This window comes from Manis pentadactyla, chromosome 5, assembly GCF_030020395.1.
Source record: "Manis pentadactyla isolate mManPen7 chromosome 5, mManPen7.hap1, whole genome shotgun sequence".
NCBI classification, from domain to species: domain Eukaryota; kingdom Metazoa; phylum Chordata; class Mammalia; order Pholidota; family Manidae; genus Manis; species Manis pentadactyla.
In genome coordinates this window covers 45497488-45524886 of record NC_080023.1, presented here as the reverse complement: position 1 = coordinate 45524886, position 27399 = coordinate 45497488, and the positions used below count along the sequence as shown (strand labels likewise).

At 37.6% G+C, this 27399-nt stretch overlaps 1 protein-coding gene across 1 annotated transcript in view; it reads right to left on the bottom strand.

The window, feature by feature from the left end:
• Positions 1-27399, bottom strand: part of SPMAP2L (sperm microtubule associated protein 2 like) — a 104614-nt gene that overhangs the window by 38521 nt on the left and 38694 nt on the right. Inside the window, 3 exon segments of the mRNA XM_057503241.1 lie at positions 796-924; positions 5363-5428; positions 13262-13276. Of these exon segments, the coding sequence (XP_057359224.1) occupies positions 796-924; positions 5363-5428; positions 13262-13276 (210 nt within the window).

Genomic DNA, 27399 nt, shown 5'->3' with positions numbered 1-27399 from the left:
CATGTTCAGTTTACATAATGTCTATGGCTGCTTTCCTGCTACAGTAGCAGAGTTTGGTAATTGCAACTTCATGGCCAACTGTACCATTTGACTCCTTCAGAAAAAGCTTTCTGACTTTTTGCTAAAGTTGTAGAAATGGCCACCTCAATTATCTTGGAAACCAAAGTTCAGATAAATAATAGCATATTCACCTTTTTCTTGTTTCTAAAGTTGTAGAAATGGCCACCTCAATTATCTTGGAAACCAAACTTCAGATAAATAATAGCATATTCACCTTTTACTTGCACCCATCCCCTCCCACCAGAGATTTTCCTCAAAAAGCCAACCAGCAGAAAGCCTAGCATTCAACGAATATGCACTAAAAGCAACTTGACAGTAGGCATCAAAAACCTTAATAACATTCTTACCATTAGATGCAGTAATTAACTCAAGGTAATCAAGCCTATGGATGTTATATAAAATTCATGAAAAGTTTCATGCACAAATAAGTTCATCCACAACATTGTTATATATGGTATAAAACCTTGCATAATACCTTTACCTTATTTTTTAAAATCCTGATAAATCAAAACATAGTAATATATAATACAAGTCTGCAATAGCTGAACACTAGATCTTGCTCTGGAAAAGCTTTACTGTAGCATCAGAATGGAAAGAGATATAGAATCTCTAATTCTCAAAAACTTTTTATTATATATTGGACAATTTATGGCTTTTAGATAAAAGGGCCGGGTTCTGTGTTCATTTTCCCTAGAGAATTCTGATAAAGTAAACTGGTAACACACAAGCACTAACTTGTTAGGTACATATTGGTGGGAAACTTCCCTGGGCTGGGCAAGGTTCTCTAGTCTTTTAGTAAGCTGGGCCTACAAAGCACTCTGAGAAACTGGGTATATAGGATCTTGATTCCCCCAAATCAGTTTTCTGTTAAAAAGCAGAAAAATAAAATGGTAAGGAATTCACTAATGGACATCTTAGACTAGCTGTTGTCAGCTTCTAAAAAGTAAAAACTGATTTTACTTAACTTCCAGAACTATCTCAATTACAGAATTTTAAAGTTTCCAGGCATGAGAAACAGATAAACTACTTATGGAAGTTAAAATAAGAATAAAACAAGATTGTCTTACCTACTATCTTAAAACATGGTGGCCAAAAGTGGACCTATTAAAAAGAGTTCTGTTTCTTCCCTCATGTAATTAACATTGTCACTTATAATCAGGCCAACACAAAATGGGCATGCCACCTATCTACATTGTGCTCCCTACTGTGGATGAAGCCCTGTTCCAGGTGGTCAGAAAATAAAATAATATCAGGGTAATATTAATAGCCTCAATTTGTGGAATACTTTCTATGGGCCAGGTATTGGACTGTCTTTACAGACATCAGATCTTTTAGTATCAACAGTCCCTGAAATATGCATGACTGTTGGGTGGGGGTGGGGGGGTTGGGGGGAGAAAAGGAGAATCAGGCCAGAATTCACCTGAAACAGCTTCATGGAAGAAAATAAAAGACTGCCAGAAATGAGGCACATTCCTTGTTGAGGTATCCATAAGAAATGGAAATAAACAAGTGTTGGACAAGGCATGTTTGGGCAGGAGTATAAAGCCATGTCAGGAAGTAATTAAGTAGCACTGCTGGAATGGGTGGGGAAGGAAGGAGGCCTTGAAGGCCCAGCCAAGGAGTCAGAAAAATGTAACCTGATTTTGCTCATATCTAAATTTGCCAGCTAACTGAGCTTATCCCTTTAAAAGGCCCCAGGGATTATTTTTTACTTTGTCTATACTTTCATATATCATGTTTCTTTCTCTAAGCTTCGTCCAGTCACTATTAAAATATTAAATTAATCAGTTAAATATTAATTAATATCCCCACCTTCTATATTTTGTTGATCCCATTTCCTAAGTATGGTTCAAATCTGTCCATTTCTCCTCATTCCTGTTGGTACTTCTGTTGTCCAGTTCCCATTCTCCCCACTCCTTTCTCCACGCCATTGCCAGAGTGATCTCTCTAAACACCAGTCTGATCTAGTCACCGCCTTGTGTAAGACACTTCAAAGGTTTCCATTGGTTTTTAAAATAAAGTTCCAACTCCTTACTGTGGCTTACAAGGCCCTCCACAATTTTGATAAAGAGCACCTACTTCTCCAGCCTATTATGGCCTTCCAGGGGAGGAATTATACCTTAATCTTTTGGGGATTTCCCCCTTACATAGTTTAGTGCTGTACACAATAAGTGCCCAATCATGGTTTGATGACCTTGCATTTAGCAATTCTTCAGATTTTCAACTGGCTTCAAATGGGGTAGAGGGGAGTGTTCTAAGATTATTGACAGTTCAAGCAATATTAATTAACACATATCTTATTATTGTATACATATACTCTCATCCATGTATATGTATATGTATCCAGCCATGAAAAATAACTTAAAGCATATATTTAAATGTTTGAAAACAAGCCTTTTAAAAATTCAGTTTTTAGCAAATTTGCAAGATACAATGTTAATATCCAAATTCTGATTTCTTATACACCAGCATAAACAATTGGAATCTGAAAATAAAAGTGTAACACCATTTACATTAGCACCAAAAAATTTAATACAGAGGTATATATGTACCAACATGTGTACAAAATCTATATGAATAAAACTAAAAAACTCTGATGAAAGAAATCAAAGAAAAACTAAATGAATGGAGAGACAGTCTATTTTCATAGATAGGAAGACTCAATATCATCAAGATGTCAGTTGTTTTATAGAGCCAATGCAATCCCGATCAAAATCCCGTCAAGTTACTTTGTGGATATTGACAAACTGATTCTCAAGTTTATATGGAACATCAAAAGACCCAGAATAGTCAACACAATATTGAAGAAGAACAAAATCAGAGAATCGACACAACCTGACTGGAAGACTTATTATAAAGCTACAGTAATCCAGACAGAGTGGTATTGGTGAAAGCATAGACATATAGATCAATGGGACAGGATACAGACCCTAGAAATAGATCCACACAAACATCAATTGATGTTTTACAAAGGAGTAAGGAAATCCAACAGAGAAAGAATAGTCTTTTCAACAAATGGTTCTAGAAAAAGTGAACATTCACATGCAAAAAAAATGAATCTAGAGACAGCCTTTACACCTTTCACAAAAATTAACTTGAAATGTATCCAGGTATAAATGTAAATGCAAAACTGTGAAAGTTCTAGAAGGTAACATAAAAGAAAATCTAAGTGATCTTGGATTTAGCAATGAATTTTTAAATATAAGACACCAAAATCATGATCCATGAATGAAAAAATTGACTGGAACTCATTAAAATTAAAATTAAAAACTTTTGCTCTGCAAAAGACACTGCTAAGAGAATGAAAAGACAAGCCACGGAATAGAAGAGAATATTTGCAAAACATACATATCTGATATCTTAGTACATGCAGGCTGCTATAACAATACCATAGATGGGGTAGCTTACAACAGAAATTTATTTCTCACAGTTCTAAAGGCTGCTTACCCCAAGGTCAAAGTGTCAGCAGATTTGTTGTCTGGTGAGAACCTGCTTCCTGGTTCACAGCACGTGTCTTCTTGTTGTGTTCTCACATTGCAGAAGGGGTGGGGGGCTCTGTGACATCTCCTTTATAAGGGCACTAATCCCACTCATGAGTGCTCTACCCTCATGACTTAAGCACCTTCCAAAGACTCTACCTCCAAATACCATCATATTGGGGATTAGATTTCAAGATATGCATTTTGGGGGGACTAAATGTCAGTCTATATCATCTGATAAAGGACTGGTATTCAAAATATATAAGCAACCTCTTAAAATTCAACAATAAGAAAAGCCAATTAAAAAGTGGACAAAAGAAGATATATACAGACAGCAAGTAAGCAGATAAAATATGCTGGATATCATAGCATTGGAGAACTACAAAGTAAAACAGTAAGATACCACTACATTCCTATTAGAATAACTAAAAGACAAAACACCAAATGCTGGTGTTTAGCACATGCTAGTGAGGATATGGAATGACAGGAACTATCATTCATTGCTGGTGGGATTAGCACAGGCACTTTGGAAGACAGTTTAGCAGTTTTTTACAGAGCTAAACATATTCTTCTCATATGATCCAGTAACTGTATTCCTTGGTATTTACCCAAATGAGTTGTAAACTTTTATCTATACAAAAAGCTGGACGTGAATGCTTATAGCAGCTTTATTCATAGCTTTATTCATAATTGCCCAAAATTGGGAAGCAACCAATGTGCCCTTCAGTATGTGAATGGAAAGACTGTAGTATGACCAGACAATAGAATATTAATCAGGCTAAAAAGAAATGAGCTATCAAGCAATAAAAAGCATGGAGGAAGCTTAAATGCATATTGTTAAGTGAAAGAAACCGTCTGAAAAGATTATGTATTGTACAATTTCAACCATATAACATTCTGGAAAAGGTAAAACTATAGATACAGTAAAAAGATCAGTGGTTTCCATGGATTTGGAAAGAGGGTACAAAGGGAAAGACATGAATAGATAGAGCACAGGTAATCTTTATGGCAGAGAAACTATTCAGCATATTGTAATGGTGGATACATAACACTATGACTTTGTCAAAACCCATAGAAGTGAACCCTATTATAAACTAGAGATTTTAGTTAATAATGTATCAGTATTTCTTCATTAATTTTAACAAATGTACCACACTAATGCAAATATTAATAATAGAGGGAATTAGGGGAGTGAGTGGTAATATAAGACTCTCTCCATATTTCTGCTTAGTTTTACTGTAAACCTGAAACTTTTAAAAAATAAAGCCTATTAATAAAAAAAGCAATAGATCAGAAAAAAAGGAAAAAATTGAGGCTTTCCTCAGGAGCCAAAGAAGAAAAGGGAAGTCCTGGGGCCAAGAGTGGAAGAACTGCTGGCCTAGCCTGCTAGAGATTCTCTAGGCAGTGGCTTAGTCAGCAGGACCAGATGTTAGAAGCAGCAAGGTTGTACCTGGAGGATGGACATAAGAGTTTCAACATGACTTCCAAGTCTGTCTGCCTTTTAGAACCATCTGGGGTACTATTAACACTCCCAAACCCCAGACCAAGTACATGAGGATTTCTAGGGATGGAACCAAGGCATTCATCAGTTTTAAAGGTCCCCATATGATTCCAATGTACAAATTTAAGAACTGCCTACCTAGGGTTAGCCTTCCTGTGTTGACTCAGCTGAGGGGACAAAGTTGATTCAGTGGATGCAGTTGAACAGAGAGGTGAATAGACCTGGGATGCAGGATTATTGGGCAGGTAATGTAATAGTGGGCAGGTCTATTTAATAAAAGGAACACAATCATCACAAACAAGACTATATAATATTACCTTACCTATCCGGAGCTCCCCATTGTTTTTTAGGCTTAGAAAGATCTTGGATTCTCTTCCTAGAAAAAAAACTAACAAATACCAGCAAATTAATTCAGAGAGAATGCTTAATAGATATGGTTTCCCTAGCAACAGTTATGGAAATGACTTCAGGTCTGAATTGATGGAATAATACAAATACTTCTCTCAGTCAAAATGCTCTATTACATTTAACAATTTTGCTTGTATACAGAAAATATCTTCTTTCATAACAATTAGGCACAGCACATATGTTCAACAAGGATGGGGAAAGGGACAGACAATAGGGAAAGCACAATCTCCTCAGAATCAAACCAAATTAACCAGTCAAACAAAGGCAAAAAGAAAATAGCAAAAGCAATGATTTATTGAAACATTCTGTTCACAGTCTATTTTTTTTGGTATCATTAATCTACAATTACATGAAGAACATTATGTTTACTAGGCTCCCCCCTTCACCAAGTCCCCCTCACATACCCTTTCACAGTCACTGTCCATCTGCATAGTAAGATGCTGTAAAATTACTACAAGCCTTCTCTGTGTTGCACAGCCCTCCCCGTGCCCCCTACGCACTATACATGCTAATTGTAATGCCCTCTTTTTCCCCACCCTTATCCCTCCCTTCCCACCCATCCTCCCCAGTCCCTTTCCCTTTGGTAACTGTTAGTCCATTCCTGGGTTCTGTGATTCCACTGCTGCTTTGTTCCTTCAGTTTTCCTTGGTTCTTATACTCTACATATGAGTGAAATCATTTGGTACTTGTCTTTCTCTGCCTGGCTTATTTCACTGAGCATAATACCCTCTAGCTCCATCCATGTTGTTGCAAACGGTAGGATCTGTTTTTTTCTTATAGCTGAGTAATATTCCATTGTGTATATGTACCACATCTTCTTTATCCATTCATCTACTGATGGACATTTAGGTTGCTTCCATATCTTGGCTATTGTAAATAGTGCAGCGATAAACATAGGGGTGCATTTGTCTTTTTCAAACTGGAGTGCTGCATTCTTAGGGTAAATTCCCAGAAGTGGAATTCCCGGGTAAAATGGTATTTCTATTTTGAGCATTTTGAGGAACCTCCATACTGCTTTCCACAATGGTTGAACTAATTTACATTCCCACCAGCAGTGTAGGAGGGTTCCCCTTTCTCCACAACCTCACCAACATTTGTTGTTGTTTGTCTTTTGGATGGTAGCCATCCTTACTGGTGTGAGATGTTATATCATTGTGGTTTTACTTTGCATTTCTCTGATGACAAGCGATGTGGAGCATCTTTTCATGTGTCTGTTGCCCATCTGAATTTCTTCTTTAGAGAACTGTCTATTCAGCTCCTTTGCCCATTTTTTAATTGGATTATTTGCTTTTTGTTTGTTGAGGTGTGTGAGCTCTTTATGTATTTTGGATGTCAACCCTTTATCTGATCTGTCATTTATGAATATATTCTCCCATACTGTAGGAGACCTTTTTGTTCTATTGATGGTGTCCTTTGCTGTACAGAAGCTTTTCAGCTTGATATAGTCCCATTTGTACATTTTTGCTTTTGTTTCCCTTGCCCGGGGAGATATATTCAAGAAGAGGTCACTCATGTTTATGTCTAAGAGATTTTTGCCTATGTTTCTTTCTAAGAGTTTTATGGTTTCATGACTTACATTCAAGTCTTTGATCCATTTCAAATTTACTTTTGTGTATGGGGTTAGACAGTGATCCAGTTTCATTCTCTTACATGTAGCTGTCCAGTTTTGCCAGCACCATCTGTTGAAGAGACTGTCATTTCCCCATTGTATGTCCATGGCCCCTTTATTGAATATTAGTTGACCATATATGTTTGGGTTAATGTTTGGAGTCTCTATTCTGTTCCATTCGTCTGTGGCTCTATTCTTGTGCCAGTATCAAATTGTCTTGATTACTTTGGCTTTGGCTTTGTAGTAGAGCTTGAAATTGGGGAGTGAGATTCCCCTCACTTTAATCTTCCTTCTCAGGATTGCTTTACCTATTCAGGGTCTTTGGTATTTCCATATGAATTTTTGAACTATTTGTTCCAGTTCATTGAAGAATGCTGTTGGTAATTTGATAGGGATTGCATCGAATCTGTATATATATATATTGCTTTGGGCAGGATGGCCATTTTGACTATATTAATTCTTCCTAGCCAGGAGCATGGGATGAGTTTCCATTTGTTAGTGACCTCTTCAGTTTCTCTTAAGAGTGTCTTATAGTTTTCAGGGTATAGGTCTTTCACTTCCTTGGTTAGGTATATTCCTAGGTATTTTATTCTTTTTGATGCTATTGTGAATGGAATTGTTTTCCTGATTTCTCTTTCTATTAGTTTATTGTTAGTGTATAGGAAAGCCACAGATTTCTGTGTGTTAATTTTGTATTCTGCAACTTTGCTGAATTCTGATAGTAGCTCTAGTAGTTTAGGAGTGGAGTCTTTAGGGTTTTTTATGTACAATATCATGTCATCTGCAAATAGTGACAGTTTGACTTCTTCTTTACCAATCTGGATTCCTTGTATTTCTTTGTTTTGTCTAATTGCCATGGCTAGGACCTCCAGTACTATGTTGAATAACAGTGGAGAGAGTGGGCATCCCTGTCTTGTTCCCGATCGCAGAGGAAAAGCTTTCAGCTTCTGACTTTCAGTATGATGTTGGCTGTGGGTTTATCATATATGGCCTTTATTATGTTGAGGTACTTGCCCTCTATACCCATTTTGTCGAGAGTTTTTATCGTGAATGGATGTTGAATTTTGTTGAATGCTTTTTCAGCATCTATGGAGATAATCATGTGGTTTTTGTCTTTCTTTTTGTTGATGTGGTGGATGATGTTGATGGATTTTCGAATGTTGTACCATCCTTGCATCCCTGGGATGAGTCCCACTTGGTCATGGTGTATGATCCTTTTGATGTATTTTGAAATCGGTTTGCTAATATTTTATTGAGTATTTTTGCATCTACGTTCATTAGGGATATTGGTCTGTAGTTTTCTTATTTTGGTGGGGTCTTTGCCTGGTTTTGGTATTAGGGTGATGTTGGCTTCATAGAATGAGTTTGGGAGTATTCCCTCCTCTTCTATTTCTTGGAAAACTTTAAGGAGAATGGGTATTATGTCTTCTCTGTATGTCTGATAAAATTCCGAGGTAAATCCATCTGGCCCGGGGGTTTTGTTCTTTGGTAGTTTTTTGATTACCGCTTCAATTTCGTTACTGGTAATTGGTCTGTTTAGATTTTCTGTTTCTTTCTGGGTCAGTCTTGGAAGGTTGTATTTTTCTAGGAAGTTGTCCATTTCTCCTAGGTTTCCCAGCTTGTTAGCATATAGGTTTTCATAGTACTCTCTAATTATTCTTTGTATTTCTGTGGGGTCCGTCGTGATTTTTCCTTTCTCGTTTCTGATTCTGTTGATGGGTGTTGACTCTCTTTTCCTCTTAATAAGTCTGGCTAGAGGCTTATCTATTTTGCTTATTTTCTCGAAGATCCAGCTCTTGGTTTCATTGATTTATGCTATTGTTTTATTCTTCTCAATTTTATTTATTTCTTGCCTGATCTTTATTATGTCCCTCCTTCTGCTGACCTTAGGACTCATTTGTTCTTCTTTTCCCAATTTTGATAATTGTGACATTAGACCATTCATTTGGGATTGTTCTTCCTTCTTTACATATGCCTGGATTGCTATATACTTTCCTCTTAAGACTGCTTTTGCTGTATCCCACAGTAGTTGGGGCTTTCTGTTGTTGTTATTTGTTTCCATATATTGCTGGATCTCCATTTTAATTTGGTCGTTGATCCATTGATTATTTAGGAGCATGTTGTTAAGCCTCCATGTGTTTGTGAGCCTTACTGCTTTCTTTGTACAATTTATCTCTAGTTTTATACCTTTGTGGTCTGAAAAGTTGGTTAGTAGGATTTCAATCTTTTGGAATTTACTGAGGCTCTTTTTGTGGCCTAGTATGTGGTCTATTCTGAAGAATGTTCCATGTGCACTTAAGAAGAATGTGTATCCTGTTGCTTTTGGATGTAGAGTTCTGTAGATGTCTATTAGGTCCATCTTTTCTAGTGTGTTGTTCAGTACCTCTGTGTCCTTACTTATTTTCTGCCTGGTGGATCTGTCCCTTGGAGTGAGTGGTGTGTTAAAGTCTCCCAAAATGAATGCATTGTATTCTATTTCCTCCTTTAATTCTGTTAGTATTTGTTTCACATATATTGGTGCTCCTGTATTGGGCACATATATATTTATAATGGTTATATCCTCTTGTTGGACTGAGCCCTTTATCATTATGTAATGTCCTTCTTTATCTTTTGTTACTTTCTTTATTTTGAAGTCTATTTTGTCTGATACTAGTACTGCAACAGCTGCTTTTTTCTCTCTGTTGTTTGCATGAAATATCTTTTCCATCCCTTGACTTTTAATCTGTACATGTCTTTGGGTTTGAGGTGAGTCTCTTGTAAGCAGCATATAGATGGGTCTTGCTTCTTTATCCATTCTATTACTCTGTGTCTTTTGATTGGTGCATTCAGTCCATTTACATTTAGGGTGATTATTGAAAGATATGTACTTATTGCCATTGCAGGCTTTAGATTCATGGTCACCAAAGGTTCAAGGTTAGCTTGTTTACTACCTTACTGTCTAACTTAACTCGCTTATTGAGCTATTATAAACACAGTCTGATGATTATTTCTCTCCCTTCTAATTCCTCCTCCATTCTTCATTTTTGGGTCTTTTGTTCTGTGCTCCTTTTAGGAGTGCTCCCATCTAGAGCAGTCCCTCTAAGATACCCTGTAGAGATGGTTTGTGGGAGGCAAATTCCCTCAACTTTTGCTTGTCTGGGAATTGTTTAATCCCTCCTTCATATTGAAATGATAATCGTGCTGGATACAGTATCCTTGGTTCAAGGCCCTTCTGTTTCATTGCATCAAATATATCATGCCATTCTCTTCTGGCCTGTAAGGTTTCTGTTGAGAAGTCTAATGATAGCCTGATGGGTTTTCCTTTGTAGGTGACCTTTTTTCTCTCTCTGGCTGCCTTTAGGACTCTGTCCTTGTCCTTGATCTTTGCCATTTTTATTATTACGTGTCTTGGTGTTATCCTCTTTGGGTCCCATCTCTTGGGAGTTCTGTGTGCCTCCGTAGTCTGAGCCACTATTTCCTCACCTGTTTGGGGAAGTTCTCAGCAATTATTTCTTCAAAAACACTTTCTTTCCCTTTTTCTCTCTCTTCTTCTTCTGGTACCCCTTTAATGCGGATATTGTTCCTTTTGGATTGGTCACACAGTTCTCTTAATATTGTTTCATTCCTGGAGATCCTTTTATCTCTCTCTGCATCAGCTTCTGTGCATTCCTCTTCTCTGGTTTCTATTCCATCAATGGCCTCTTGCATTTTATCCATTCTGCTTATAAATCCTTCCAGAGTTTGTTTCACTTTTGTAATCTCCCTCCGGATGTCTGTAATCTCCCTCTGGACTTCATCCCTTAGCTCTTGCATATTTCTCTGCAGCTCTGTCAGCATGTTTATGATTTTTATTTTGAATTCTTTTCCAGGGAGACTGGTTAGTTCTGTGTCTGCAGATCCTCTCTCAGGTGTTGTCTGAACTATCTTTGACTGGACTAAACTTTTTTGCCTTTTTATGGTGATAGTGGTGGCTGTAGGCAGGTTGCGGGTGTATCAGCTGGGAGAATAAAGTCCTTTCCTGCTTGCTGGATGCCTTACCCTTCTCCACTGCCTGTGTCAGTTACCGATACACTCCTGAAGCAGCCACCCAGTCAGTCCCCTAAGCAGATGTGGGCGTGGTCTCCATCAGAGCAGTGTGGAGCTCTGCAGGGAGTGGCAGGCACACTAGGTGTGCTTCTCCATGATGGCGGTGCCCCTGCTGGGCAGCTGTGTGCCAGCAGCAGCCTTTAGGTCTGGCCCGGGCAGCTGTGTATTGGGCTGGGATTCTGGTCGGCTGCTAGAAGCGCACCTGCTCCCTCTGGCTCTGCTGCAGGTGTGCATAGGGCTCTCCCGTGTGGGCCTCTACTGGGCTCCTCTGGCTCCACTGCCTCCGGTGCGCGTGAGCCGTACCAGGGCTGTTTGGTTGCTGCCGCTGCGGGCTCGCACAAGCCTCCCCTGGTTTCCTCTGGTGCCGGCGCAGCCGCCCCTGGCACGCGCTACCACTCTCCCACTACTGGGCCAGTGTGTCGGGGTCCGCGCCAGTTGGAGGATAGACTGGAAGGCTGCTTAGTGCCATGAGGGTCTTCAGAGCTGTGCTGCCTCCCTGGGGTTTAGGGCGCCTAAGGTTCCCCAGAATTCCCAGCTGCTGGCTAAGTTTGCCGAGATGACTTCATCCAGCTATGGGGTCCCTGTCTCTTTAAGACTTGCAGAAAGCACTCGCTTTTCTTTTGTCTCGGGGGCACCGGTTGCGGGGACCTGCCCACAGGTTTTGCTTTTCCATTTCTCTAATATCCAGCACCCTGTGCACCTTTTTTCTGCGCTCCAGGTGCAGATTTCTAGAGCTGGTTGTTTAGCAATCCTGGGCTTTCACTCCCTCCCCGTTCTGACTCCTTTCTTCCCGCCAGGTTCTGGGGTGGGGCAGCATTTGGGTCCCACCTGGCCGCGGGTTGTATCTTATCCCCTTTGTGTGATGTTGAGTTCTCACAGATGTAGATGTATCCTGGCTGTTGTACTGCATCTGCTGGTGTCTCTTTTAGGAATAGTTGTATTTATTGTATTTTCATAAATATATATGTTTTGGGGAGGAGATTTCCTCTGAACTACTCATGCCACCATCTTCCCATGATGATCCACAGTCTATTTTTTAAGTGTAAAAACTTATCGGGTATAAACTGTTTCACTGTTTATTTAGCTACAGGAGAGTTTGCTCATTTGGCATACATGTGTTTGAAGTGATATTCTTCAATCTAAGTGGGATGTTCTAAGTGGGCATTCAGTGACACTAAGTATGTTAGTTCTACCAGCTCTTTTACTTAGCCACCATTGCGTCTTAGGAAAGTAACAATTTCTCTGAATTTCACTTTCTCTCAGTAAAATCTAGTTGATTTTATCTGCTCTACTGACTTCTCAAGACTCATGGGAGGAAAAAAAATTTAACTGCAAAGGATTACATAAATATAAGGTACCAGTAAATACTAAAAGGAGTTAAAGAAAAAAAACTAGAAAGCGTAGTAAATAGAAAATGTAAAATAACTCTAAATAATAATAGATATAGATGTTAAACAATAGCAATAAACATGAGCAGTTTTAACCCACTTATGAAAAGAGTAGATAAAAATAAAATCTGGTATCATTTACTTCTCATATACATATGAACAATAGATATGATCTCTTGGTATTTCTCTGTAAGATTCTATTCTGTTACTTCTAGCTACATCTTAGCCAAACCAAGAATAAGCACATATTTTCAAGAGATATCTACTTTGTATATTGTATGCTCACACACACACATTTCTTTTCATAGAAGGCAGTTTCTTGAAATTTCATTAGCTACTGTACTTGAATTAGAAGCAAGGAGAAATTGGGATACACTGACCTAGAGCAAAATCTATGACATGAGATTGTCATGGCAGAATCCCAGATCTCTTAAAGATTCAGGCCTAGTATGTAATGCACCTAGTATTTAGCAAACAAGTAAAACACTGAGTGAGTATAAGGAGAATTCTCCTACATCTCAATCTTTTTCTCTACTTCATTTCTTAATCAAGTTAGCTCTCCTCTTTCCTTTTCTCACAGGAATTGTCATTAGAAAAGGGCCTTATGACAAAAGGAAAGCACAGGAACCTTATTGAAACCCCAAGAGAAAGGCTTTTACTTCAAATAACCCAGATTGAGTCTGCCCCATCCAGCTAGCCTTGGCTCAACAGTTAAGCTCTGGGAGAACAATACTATTAACTGAAATCTTACCATTTCCTTACAAAGCTCCAGGGACCAGGATCTGCAAAAAAAAAGATAAAAGCAAAATTAGATTCATTTAGAAGCAAAGATACGATAAAGATAGCATCATAAATTAATAGAGAAAGGAGCTAGGAAAAATATGTAGGGCAATGGCCAAATTAAATGTCACACCATGTACCAAAATAGACCACAGGTAAATCAAGTAGTTGCATATTTTTTAAAGAACTGAATTAGTGCAAATATAAGAGAATCTCTACTTCATTACTGGACCTTATCTGAGCTAAAGGTGACAAAAGATATAGAAGAAAATCACAGATTAAATATTTAAAATTTAAAACTTTTGTGTGTCAAAATTAAAACTTGAAGAGGAAATAAAAATCAAGAAATATTTGGCAAAAAATAAGATAGAGGCTTAATAGTTTTAATATTTGAAGAGTATACAAGTGTAGATGAATAAAAAAAACACTAAGGTAGATGTCAAAAGTTAAATGAATAAAGGATAGGAACTGAATTCATATATATGAAGATATATAAAGGATTAATAAACATAAGAAAAAGTTCGAACTTGCTTGTAATCAAAATGTAAATATAAGATTTTTTTAAACTATCAAATTAGCAAAAATTTTTTGCAGAGTATAATGATACTGGAAGGGCAAGATGAGATAAGACTCCTGTGTACTGCTGGTGGAAATTTACATCAGTACACTTTATGAAAAATAATTCTGTGTCATGAGTTAGCAATGCTTAGATTCTTTTTTTTTTGGTATCATAAATCTACAATTACATGAGCAACATTATGATTACTAGACTTCCCCCATCATCAAGTCCCCACCACATACCCCATTACAGTCACTGTCCATCAGCGTAGTAAGATGCTATAGAATCACTACTTGTCTTCTCTGTGTTGTACAATGCTTAGATCCTTTAATCCAATTCTATGCCTAAAAGGTACTCTAAGAAATAATTCCAAGTATGGACAAAGATTTATGCACAAAAGTGTTCACTGCAGAATCTTTAATAGTGGAAAACAGGATACACCTGAAATGTCCAAAACAGAATAATGGCTAAGCAAAATAAGATCATGTTTAGGAGTTTTGTTTTGTTTTGTTTTTAATGTGGGAAAATGTAGGATATCTACAAGCCAAGTTATCCAAAGGTCTATTACAATAGGCCTCATAATGACAGACTGTTCCACAGTTTCTTCTGGGAAGTCTTTAAACACATCTAAGAGTTCTGAAATAACATTTTCTACCCTTTGGAGTGTTTTGGGAAAAGGAGAGTAGGGACACTCTGGCATCAAACAGACATAGCTCTAACCTCAGTTTTGTTACTTACCAGCTTTTACAATCTTAGACAAATCACTTAACATCTCTGAGACTCAGTTTCCCTTCTCAGATGAGAGGATAATAGGTAGGTCTGTGTAAAGACTAGTGACATGTATGTGAAGCACCTTGCACGCAGTAGATGCAGATACAGATGAATGGTAATTAGAACTGTTTGTTACAACTTTAGTGTATCAGTGTAGGAGCACTGTCGGGACATAGCAATCAAATACTGACTGAGCTTCTATGTGCAGCATGGTACCAGTGCTGAGAGAACAAAAAGGAGTAAGGTTTCTCCTTTCAAGGCATTTACAGCCTACTAGGAGATAGGCTATGACTTAAAAAAAAAAAGGAAACAGAATTTTTGTATTCAGCTATTTTCTATTTCACTACTTTTTAAGGCTAAACTGACTCAGAACTTAGGAAAAGAGGAGAGTAAGCTACAAAAATGCCCTGATGCCCAGTCATTCTGTTACCCATGAACGATGCAGCACTTGTTCTGTGGACTTTTTATGTATTACTGAGCTTGGTGTCCAGCTTTATATACACAGTCAGTATTTTTACTGACTTAATCCTAAAAAAAAGAAACTACAAATACTGGTAATATAGATGAAAAAATTCTTTCCTATTACCCTTTCAAGCTGTAATTTCTCCCACAATTAGAGCTTTTACTTTTTATTTCAGGAAACACATTTTTTATGTTATCTCACCAACTGGAGGATGGAATAACTCTCGGGTGGCATTGGTAGCAAATATCCCAAGCAAAGTAGTATTACAGTGGTTTCTAAACTTATCAGCACATTAGAATCACCAAGGGATCTCTAAAATTGCACCTCCCAAGACACATCCCAGACCAATTAAAGAAACAGTCTCCAGGGGTAGGACACAGGCATGGATATTTTTTGAAGCAGACAAGTTTAGGGACTACTGCAGTATTGTTGAGTAAGACTCCTGGCTCTGCAATTAGACTGATTGGAAACAAAACTAACCTCTGATTTTGGACAAGTGTACTTACGCTCTCTGTACTTTAGTTTTCTCCTGTGTGAAGTGGGTTTTTACCTCAAAAGACTGTTGTGTGAAAGTAAAATAAGGTAATACAGGTAAAGCACTTTGCATAGTTTCTAAAACATAGTAAAGGCATAAAAAATGGTAGCTATTATTAATCCTCAAAATTTTTTAATTAAGATTTTGCTCAAATTTCTCTGAATGAATAAAAAATTCAAATAACTGTCAAGCTTAATCCATAAGTTTAAATAATTTACTTTTAAGGGTTCCAACTATCAAAATTAATCTTACAGAAATGAGAACCTAATTGTGAATATGTACTAACATGTATTTGCATTGGTTTCTTTATTTATATATTTATCCCTATCTCTAAAAGGGATATCTCTATAAGGACTTAAGGTTGTTTAAATAAACATACTATAGTAGGACATTATCTGTTTTAAGATGAAAATTCGAGGAGACAGGTAGATAGTGGAGGGAGATGGGAAAAGAAAACTGAAACCAAAGAAGAATGTATAATAAAGCCTAGTACAGTTGTATCTAAGCATTCTATTATTGAAAGCAAAAAACACCAATTTTTCCTAATATTGAAATCTGAAAGAAATTTCTCTTGTGAGGTCTCACTGGTGTTATACAGACACAAAATAAATTAGACTTAATAATGAAAAGTGAAGAGAATCCTATTTTTCATCCTTCTTCAAACTTTTTACTCTTTATACATATATTTCATGAAACCAAGTTAAATTAAGACAAAAAGCTTCCAGTAAAGTACTATATATAACTGAATATGAGGCAAGGTATTTTCCCAAAATTTATTCCTTAGTGAATAGGATATTACATTATACATAAGTTTTTGCAAGAACTCATCTCATATGATACTTACTCAACTACTTTATTTCCCGAACAAAGAACTAATCAAAGAAAATGTATCATCCTGAAACAACTTCAATTGATGATAGAATGGAGAAAGTATAGAGCCTTCCCTACAAAAATTAGTATTTACAAAGAGGGGAGAATGATCCAACAATTCCACTTCTGGGAAACCACCCAAAGAAAACAAAATCATTAATTTGAGAAGATATATGCACCTCTATGTTTACTGCAGCATTATTTACAGTAGCCAAGATATGGAAGCAACCAAAGTATCCATCAATAGATGAATGGATAAAGAAGACATAGTACATATATACAATGTAATATTATTCAGCCATAAAAAAGAAAGAAATCTTGCCATTTGCAACAATATGGATGGACCTAGAGGGTGTTATGCTAAGTCAAATAAGCAAGTCAGAGGAAGACAAATACCATATGGCTTCACTCATATGTGGAATCTGAAAAACAAAACAAAAAAACAACAAAATAGAAATAGACTCAAACAGAGAATGGATGGCTGGTTACCAAGGGAGGTGGGAGGGTGGGGGAGTATATGAAAAAGGTGAAGGGGATAAACTTCAAATTATAAGACAACTTAGTCACAGGGATGGAAGTATAACATAGGGAATATAGCTCATATTGTAAAATCTCTGGTGAAAGATGATAACCACACTTATCATAATTAGCATTTCATAATGTATTTAACTGATGAATTACTAAGTTGTTCATCTAAAACTAATGTAACAGTGTATATAAACTGTATTTCAATTAAAATGTTTAATAAAATAAAATAAAAAGAGGGGAGAGGTGAAGAAATGGAAAACAGATTCAGTAATTATTCTTGAGAACATGATCTTACAATCCTAAGTGTTGTATGTGGCTCTGTCATATAAGGATGATGTTAAAAACAAAATTTAAACATCATTTTAAAAAACAAAGTAGAAATACAAAACACAGAGTCTAGTAACCGTATTATGGAGATAAAAGTACACTTACAGCATGAATGAAAAAAAAATTTCTTACTATTACATTACATGAATAGGTTCTGATGGCTTACAACATAATTTTCAGTGATAGCATCAAACATAGATCCAAAAGAGGCCCTATTGTACCCTTAATAAAATAACGGAATGAAGCCAGTGAACGAGACTGCTTGCTAACACCATTGGTTCTCAGATGGATGGGAGCTTTACAATGGACAGATCAGCTGACCTCACCCAAACCCACTCATCAACTTGAAAACCACAACAAAATGGAGAGGCACAAACTGTGTGCCTCAAAGCATTATGCAAGAAGTACATTAGCACAACCTATGAAAACTTCTTGCCCAAAACAATTTATTCTGAATCTAAGCAACTTCTTAATATGCATGGTTTGCAAGAAATAGGGGAGCTACATAAGCAAATTAAAGGCATCACAAAGAACAAATCAAATTCATAATATGGGATATATTATTTGATTTTTCTAACAAATAAATGGTGTTTTAAAAAGATGATAAGGGACAATTTGGTACTGGCACAAGAACAAACACATACACCAGTGGAACAGAATAGAGAGCCTAGATATAAACCCAAGCATATATGGTCAATTAATATACAATAAAGGAGCCATGGATATAAAATGGGGAAATGACAGCCTCTTCAACAGCTGCTGTTGGCAAAACTGGACAGCTACATGTAAGAGAATGAAACAGGATTATTGTCTAGCCCCATACACAAAAGTAAACTCAAAATGGACCAAAGACCTGAATGTAAGTCATGAAACCATAAAACTCTTAGACAAAAATACAGACAAAAATCTCTTGAACATAAATATGAGCAACTTCTTGATGAACATATCTCCCCGGGCAAGGGAAACAAAAGCAAAAATGAACAAGTGGGAGTATATCAAATTAAAAAGCTTCTGTACAGCAAAGGACACCGTCAGTAGAACAAAAAGACATTGTACAGTGTGGGAGAATATATTCATAAATGACATATCCAATAAGGGATTGACATCCAAATTTTACAAAGAGCTCATGCACCTCAACAAACAAAAAGCAAATAAGCCAATTAAAAAATGGGCAGAGGAGCTGAACAGACACTTCTCCAAAGAAGAAATTCAGATGGTCAACAGGCACATGAAAAGATGCTCCACATCGTTAATAATCAGAGAAATGCAAATTAAAACCACAATGAGATATCACCTCACACCAGTTAGGATGGCCAACATCCAAAAGACAAACAACAAATGTTGGAAAGGATGTGGAGAAAGGGGAACCCTCCCACACTGCTGGTGGGAATGTAAACTAGTTCAACCATTGTGGAAAGCCGTATGGAGGTTCCTCAAAAAATTAAAAATAGAAATACCATTTGACCCAGGAATTCCACTCCTAGAAAGTTATCCTAAGAATGCAGGAGCTCAGTTCCAAAAAGATGTATGCACCCCTATGTTTACTACAGCACTATTTACAATACCCAAGAAATGGAAGCAACCTAAGTGTCCATCAGTAGATAAATGAATAAAGAAGATGTGGTACATATACACAATGGAATATTATTCAGCCATAAGAAGAAAACAAATCCTACCATTTGCAACAACATGGATGGAGCTAGAGGGTATTATGTTCAGTGAAATAAGCCAGGCGGAGAAAGACAAGTATCAAATTATTTCACTCATCTGTGGAGTATAACAACAAAGAAAAAACTGAAGGAACAAAATATCAGCAAACTCACAGAACCCAAGAATGCACTAACAGTTACCAAAGGGAAAGGGATTGGGGAGGATGGGTGGGAAGGGAGGGATAAGGCAGAAAGAGGGTCATTACAATTAGCATGTATAATGTAGCGGGTGGGACACGGGGAAGGCAGAATAACACAGAGAAGACAAGTAGTGACTCTATAGCATCTTACTACACTGATGGACAGTGAATGTAATGGGGTATGTGGTGGGGACTTGATAATAGGGGGAGTCTAGTAACCATAATGTTGTTCATGTAATTGTACATTAATGATAGCAAAAAGAAAAGATGATAAGGGTTAGTGACAGATAACAGAGAAAAGACATAATTCTCAAATGCAATGGGTGGACCTTGTTTGCTACCTAACTAAAGGAATCAACCATAAAAGTACATTTTGAGATAATTAGGAAAGCTTTAATATTTAGTGGGTATTAGATAGTGTTAAAGAATAATCATAAATTTTGCTCATTATAACAACAACATGCTTATCATGGTTTCGTAAAAAGCCTTTAGCAATTAGAAAAACATACTGGAGTATTGATGGGTGAGGTGACATGGTGTCTGCTATTTTAAAATAATTTGTCTTATAGGATCCCCCAAAAAATGTGTATGTGGTGGGTGGGAGGGGGTGGAAGAATGCCTAGATGACACAAGCAAACTATTAATTATTGAAACTTGGTGATGGAGTTCACTATAACATTCTCTATTTTATGTGTGTCTGAAAGTTTCTATAATAAAACTCTTCTAAAATTTTCTATGTTAACTTACAAATAAAAACTATATTCCCTGAAAAAGTAGGTTAAATTACTCAAAAGGTGACTCTAATGATGTTGAATATGCATGTGAAAAATTAAAGCTTTTTTCATGAAATATGACATTGGAAATAAAAATCACTTCCTAAATTATATAATTTAATGTTTTTAAAATATTGTATGTATAAATAAACAATTATAAATACACATTTGTCAATTCTGTCTTAAGAGCTGAAAGTTTACCTATGCAAATAGGCCAGAATTTTTTTTAATTTCCTTATATTCAAGAAAATACAGTAATCTGACTGACACCATCCTGTTTTATCAAATTAAGCAGCTTTACTGAAATACAGACACTTAGTATTATTTTTTGGTATCATTAATGTACAATTACTTGAACAACATTATGGTTACTAGACTTCCCCTATTATCAAGTCTCCCCCACATACCCCATTACAGTCACTGTCCATCAGCGTAGTAAGATGCCATAGAATCATTACTTGTATTCTCTGTATATACTGCCTTTCCCGTGTCCGCCTCCTACATTATGTGTGCTAATCGTAATGCCACATTTCCCCCTTATCCCTCATTCCCACCTATCTTCCCCAGTCCCTTTCCCCTTGGTAACTGTTAGTCCATTATTGGGTTCTGTGAGTCTGCTGAGGTTTTGTTCCTTCAGTTTTTTCTTTGTTGTTATACTCCACAGATGAGTGAAATTATTTGGTACTTGTCTTTCTATGCCTGGCTTATTTCACTGAGCATAATATGCTCTAGCTCCATTCACGTTGTTGCAAATGGTAGGAATTGTTTTCTTCTTATGGCTGAATAAAATTCCATTGTGTATATGTACCACATCTTCTTTATCCATTCATCTACTGATGGACACTTAGGTTGCTTCCATTTCTTGGTTATTATAAATAGTGCTGCGATAAACACAGGAGTACATATGTCTTTTCCAAACTGGGCTGTTGCATTATTAGGGTAAATTCCTAGGAGTGGAATTCATGGGTCAAATGGTATTTCTATTTTTATTTTTTTGAGGAACCTCCATACTGCTTTCTACAATGGTGGAACTAATTTACATTCCCACCAGCAGTGTAGGAGGGTTCCCCTTTCTCCACATCCTTGCCAACATTTGTTATTGTTTGTCTTTTGGATGGTGACCATCCTAACTGGTGTGAGGTGATATCTCATTGTGGTTTTAATTTGCATTTCTGTGATGATTAGCAACGTGGAGCATCATCTGAATTTCTTCTTTGGAGAAGTATCGGTTCAGCTCCTCTGCCCATTTCTTAGTTGGATTATTGGCTTTTTGTTTGCTGAAGTGAGTGAGCTCTTTATATAATTTGGATGTCAACCATTATCAGATATGTCATTTATGAATATATTCTCCCACACTGTACAATGTCTTTTTGTTCTACTGATGGTGTCCTTTGCTGTACAGAAGCTTTTTAGTTTGATATACTCCCACTTGTTCATTTTTGCTTTTGTTTCCCTTGCCTGGGAAGATATGTTCATAAAGAAGTTGCTCATGTTTATGTCCATAAGATTTTTGCCTGTATTTTTGTCTAAGAGTTTTATGGTTTCATGACTTACATTCAGGTCTTTGGTCCATTTTGAGTTTACTTTTGTGTATGGGGTTAGACAATAATCCTGTTTCATTCTCTTATATGTAGCTGTCCAGTTTTGCCAACAGCAGCTGTTGAAGAGGCTGTCATTTCTCCATTGTATATCCATGGCTCCTTTATCTTATATTAATTGACCATATATACTTGGGTTTATATCTAGGCTCTCTATTCTGTTCCACTGGTCTATGGATATGTTCTTGTGCCAGTACCAAGTTGTCTTAATTACTGTGGCTTTCTAGTAGAGCTTGAAGTCAGGGAGTGAAATTCCACCTGCCTTATTCTTCCTTCTCAGGATCACTTTGACTATTCGGGGTATTTTGATATTCCATATGAATTTTAGAACTATTTGCTCTAGATCATTGAAGAATGCTGTAGATATTTTGATAGGGATTGTATTGAATCTGTAGATTGATTTAGGCAGGATGGCCATTTTGACAATATTAATTCTTCCTACCCAAGAGCATGGGATAAATTTCCATTTATTTGTGTTTTCTTTAATTTCTCTTAAGAGTGTCCTGTAGTTTTCAGGGTATAGGTCTTTCACTTCCTTGGTTAGGTTTATGCCTAGGGATTAACTAGGGATTATTCTTTTTGATACAATTGTAAATGTAACTGTTTTCCTGTTTTCACTTTTTGCCACTTCATCATTAGTGTATAGGAATGCAACAGATTTCTGTATATTAATTTTGGGGGATCCCACAAGTTTGCTGAATTCAGATATTAGATCTAGTAGTTTGGGAGTGGATTCCTTATGCTTTTTATGTACAATATCATGCCATCTGGGAGGCGGAGCCAACATGGCGGCGTGAGTAGGACAGTGGGAATCTCCTCCCAAAAACATATATACTTTTGAAAATACAACAAACACAACTAGCCCTAAAAGAGAGACCAGAAGACGCAGGACAGTGGCCAGACTGCAGCTACACCAGCGAGAACCCAGCGACTGGTGAAAGGGGTAAGATACAAGCCCCGGCCCGGCGGGACCCGAGCGCCCCTCCCCCCAGCTCCCGGCGGGAGAACAATAGGCAGAGCGGGAGGGAGACGGAGCCCAGGACTGCCGAACACCCAGCCCCAGCCATCCGGGCCAGAGCGCAGACACAGTACATGCCCAGGGGGCCCTGGATACTGGGGGAACAGGGAATAAGACCTCTGAGTGGGTGCTGAAGCTGATGCCCCTGTGACAAAGAAAAGCGGGGGCTTTTTGAAAGTCTTAAAGGGACAGGGACTTAAAAGCTTGACGGAAACAACCCAGGTCACAGTACAGCAGCTGGAAATTACAGGGAAAACCGGGTGCACTAACCCCCTGGGCAACAGCTCTGAGACCCCTCACGGAGGCAAACAGTCAAGCAGCTCCCCCATCCATTACCCCACCGGGCGCTGCGAAAGCAGAGAAGCAGCCTGAGACAAATTCCGCCCACAGAAAGGGAAATTTCTCCCTCCCGGCCAGGCAAGACACAAAGACCCAGTCTACACGCAATTACCCAACACAAGCCACTAGGGGTCGCAGTTGTCCCAGTAAAGAAAGGCCAGTAGCAAGTGAAAATTTTGGCCCTCCCAGCTGACAGTCAATAGCACCTGTCAACATGAAAAGGCAAAAAAATATGATCCAGACAAGACTAACCCAGACAGCTTCGGCATCTGCAACATCTTCCCCTGAGAAGGAATCTGGGGAGATAGATTTAGCCAGTCTACCTGAAAAAGAATTCAAAACAAAAGTCATAACCATGCTGATGGACTTGCAGAGAAATATGCAAGAACTAAGGAAGGAGAATTCAGAAATAAAACAAGCTCTGGAAGGACTTCAAAACAGAATGGACGAGATGCAAGAGACCATTAATGGACTAGAAAACAGAGAACAGGAATGCAGAGAAGCTGATGCAGAGAGAGATAAAAGGATCTCCAGGAATGAAAGAATTTTAAGAGAGCTGAGTGATCAATCTAAAAGGAATAATATAAGAATCATAGGTATTCCAGAAAAAGTAGAGAGAGAAAAGGGGATAGAAAATGTCTTTGAAGAAATAATTGCTGAAAATTTCCCCAAACTAGGGGAAGAAATGGCCTCTCAGACGACAGAGGTACACAGAACTCCCATGACAAGGGATCCAAGGAGGGCAACACCAAGACACATAATAATTAAAATGGCAAAGATCAAAGACAAGGACAAAGTATTACAAGCAGCCAGAGAGAAAAAAAAGGTTACCTACAAAGGAAAACCCATCAGGCTATCATCAGACTTCTCAACAGAAACCCTACAGGCCAGAAGAGAATGGCATGATATACTTAATGCAATGAAACAGAAGGGCCTCGAACCAAGACTACTGTATCCAGCACGAATATCATTTAAATATGAAGGAGGGATTAAACAATTCCCAGACAAGCAAAAGTTGAGGGAATTTGCCTCCCACAAACCACCTCTACAGGGCATCCTACAGGGACTGCTCTAGATGGGAGCACTCCTAAAAAGAGCACACAACAAAACACCCAACATATGAAGAAGGGAGGAGGAGGAATAAGAAGGGAGAGAAATAAAGAATCATCAGATTGTGTTTATAATAGCTCAACAAGCGAGTTAAGTTAGACAGTAAGACAGTAAAGAAGCTAACCCTAAACCTTTGGTAACCACAAACTTAAAGCCTGCAATGGCAATAAATTCATACCTTTCAATAATCACCCTAAATGTAAATGGACTGAATGCACCAATCAAAAGACACAGAGTAATAGAATGGATAAAAAAGCAAGATCCATCCATATGCTGCTTACAAGAGACTCACCTCAAACCCAAAGACGCGCACAGACTTAAACTCAAGGGATGGAAAAAGATATTTCAAGCAAACAACAGAGAGAAGAAAGCAGGTGTTGCAATTCTGGTATCAGACAAAACAGACTTCAAAATAAAGAAAGTAACAAAAGACAAAGAAGGACATTACATAATGATAAAGGGCTCAGTCCATCAAGAGGATATAACCATTATAAATATATATGCACCCAATACAGGAGCACCAACATACCTGAAACAAATATTAACAGAACTAAAGGAGGAAATAGAATGCAATGCATTCATTCTAGGAGACTTCAACACACCACTCACTCCAAAGGACAGATCCACCAGACAGAAAATAAGTAAGGACACAGAGGCACTGAACAACACACTAGAACAGATGGACCTAATAGACATCTACAGAACTCTACATCCAAAAGCAACAGGATACACGTTCTTCTCAAGTGCACATGGAACATTCTCCAGAATAGACCACATACTAGGACACAAAAAGAGCCTCAGTAAATTCCAAAAGATTGAAATCCTACCAACCAACTTTTCAGACCACAAAGGCATTAAACTAGAAATAAACAGTTCAAAGAAAGCAAAAAGGCTCACAAACACATGGAGGCTAAACAACACGCTCCTAAATAATCAATGGATCAATGACCAAATCAAAATGGAGATCCAGCAATATATGGAAACAAATGACAACAACAACACTAAGCCCCAACTTCTGTGGGACGCAGCAAAAGCAGTCTTAAGAGGAAAGTATATAGCACTCCAAGCATATTTAAAAAAGGAAGAGCAATCCCAAATGAACGGTCTAATGTCACAACTATCAAAATTGGAAAAAGAAGAACAAATGAGGCCTAAGGTCAGCAGAAGGAGGGACATAATAAAGATCAGAGAAGAAATAAATAAAATTGAGAAGAATAAAACAATAGCAAAAATCAATGAAACCAAGAGCTGGTTCTTCGAGAAAATAAACAAAATAGATAAGCCTCTAGCCAGACTTATTAAGAGGAAAAGAGAGTCAACACAAATCAACAGTATCAGAAATGAGAAAGGAAAAATCACAACAGATCCCCAGATCCCGCAGAAATACAAAGAATTATTAGAGACTACTATGAAAACCTATATGCTAACAAGCTGGGAAACCTAGGAGAAATGGACAACTTCCTAGAAAAATACAACCTTCCAAGACTGACCCAAAAAGAAACAGAAAATCTAAACAGACCAATTACCAGCAACGAAATTGAAGCGGTAATCAAAAAACTACCAAAGAACAAAACCCCCGGGCCAGATGGATTTACCTCGGAATTTTATCAGACATACAGGGAAGACATAATACCCATTCTCCTTAGAGTTTTCCAAGAAATAGAAGAGGAGGGGATACTCCCAAACTCATTCTATGAAGCTAACATCACCCTAATACCAAAACCAGGCAAAGACACCACCAAAAAAGAAAACTACAGACCAATATCCCTGATGAACGTAGACGCAAAAATACTCAACAAAATTTTAGCAAACCGAATTCAAAAATACATCAAAACCATCGTACACCATGACCAAGTGGGATTCATCCCAGGGATGCAAGGATGGCACAACATTCGAAAGTCCATCAATATCATCCACCACATCAACAAAAAGAAAGACAAAAACCACATGATCATCTCCATAGATGCTGAAAAAGCATTTGACAAAGTTCAACATCCATTCATGATAAAAACTCTCAGCAAAATGGGAATAGAGGGCAAGTACCTCAACATAATAAAGGCCATCTATGAAAAACCCACAGCCAACATTATATTGAATAGCGAGAAGCTGAAAGCATTTCCGCTGAGATCGGGAACCAGACAGGGATGCCCACTCTCCCCACTGTTATTTAACATTGTACTAGAGGTCCTAGCCACGGCAATCAGACAAAACAAAAAAATACAAGGAATCCAGATTGGCAAAGAAGAAGTCAAACTGTCACTATTTGCAGATGACATGATACTGTACATAAAAAACCCTAAAGACTCCACCCCAGAACTACTAGAACTGATATCGGAATACAGCAAAGTTGCAGGATACAAAATCAACACACAGAAATCTGTGGCTTTCCTATATACCAACAATGAACCAACAGAAAGAGAAATCAGGAAAACAACTCCATTCACAATTGCATCAAAAAAAATAAAATACCTAGGAATAAACCTAACCAAAGAAGTGAAAGACTTATATTCTGAAAACTACAAGTCACTCTTAAAAGAAATTAAAGGGGACACTAACAGATGGAAACGCATCCCATGCTCATGGCTAGGAAGAATTAATATCGTCAAAATGGCCATCCTGCCCAAAGCAATATACAGATTTGATGCAATCCCTATGAAACTACCAGCAACATTCTTCAATGAACTGGAACAAATAATTCAAAAATTCATATGGAACCACCAAAGACCCCGAATAGCCAAAGCAATCCTGAGAAAGAAGAATAAAGTAGGGGGGATCTCACTCCCCAACTTCAAGCTCTATTATAAAGCCATAGTAATCAAGACAATTTGGTACTGGCACAAGAACAGAGCCACAGACCAATGGAACAGACTAGACAATCCAGACATTAACTCAGACATATATGGTCAATTAATATTTGATAAAGGAGCCATGGACATACAATGGCGAAATGACAGTCTCTTCAACAGATGGTGCTGGCAAAACTGGACAGCTACATGTAGGAGAATGAAACTGGACCATCGTCTAACCCCATATACAAAAGTAAACTCAAAATGGATCAAAGACCTGAATGTAAGTCATGAAACCATTAAACTCTTGGAAGAAAACATAGGCACAAACCTCTTAGACATAAACATGAGTGACCTCTTCTTGAACATATCTCCCCGGGCAAGGAAAACAACAGCAAAAATGAACAAGTGGGACTATATTAAGCTGAAAAGCTTCTGTACAGCAAAAGACACCATCAATAGAACAAAAAGGAACCCTACAGTATGGGAGAATATCTTTGAAAATGACACATCCGATAAAGGCTTGACGTCCAGAATATATAAAGAGCTCACATGCCTCAACAAACAAAAAACAAATAACCCA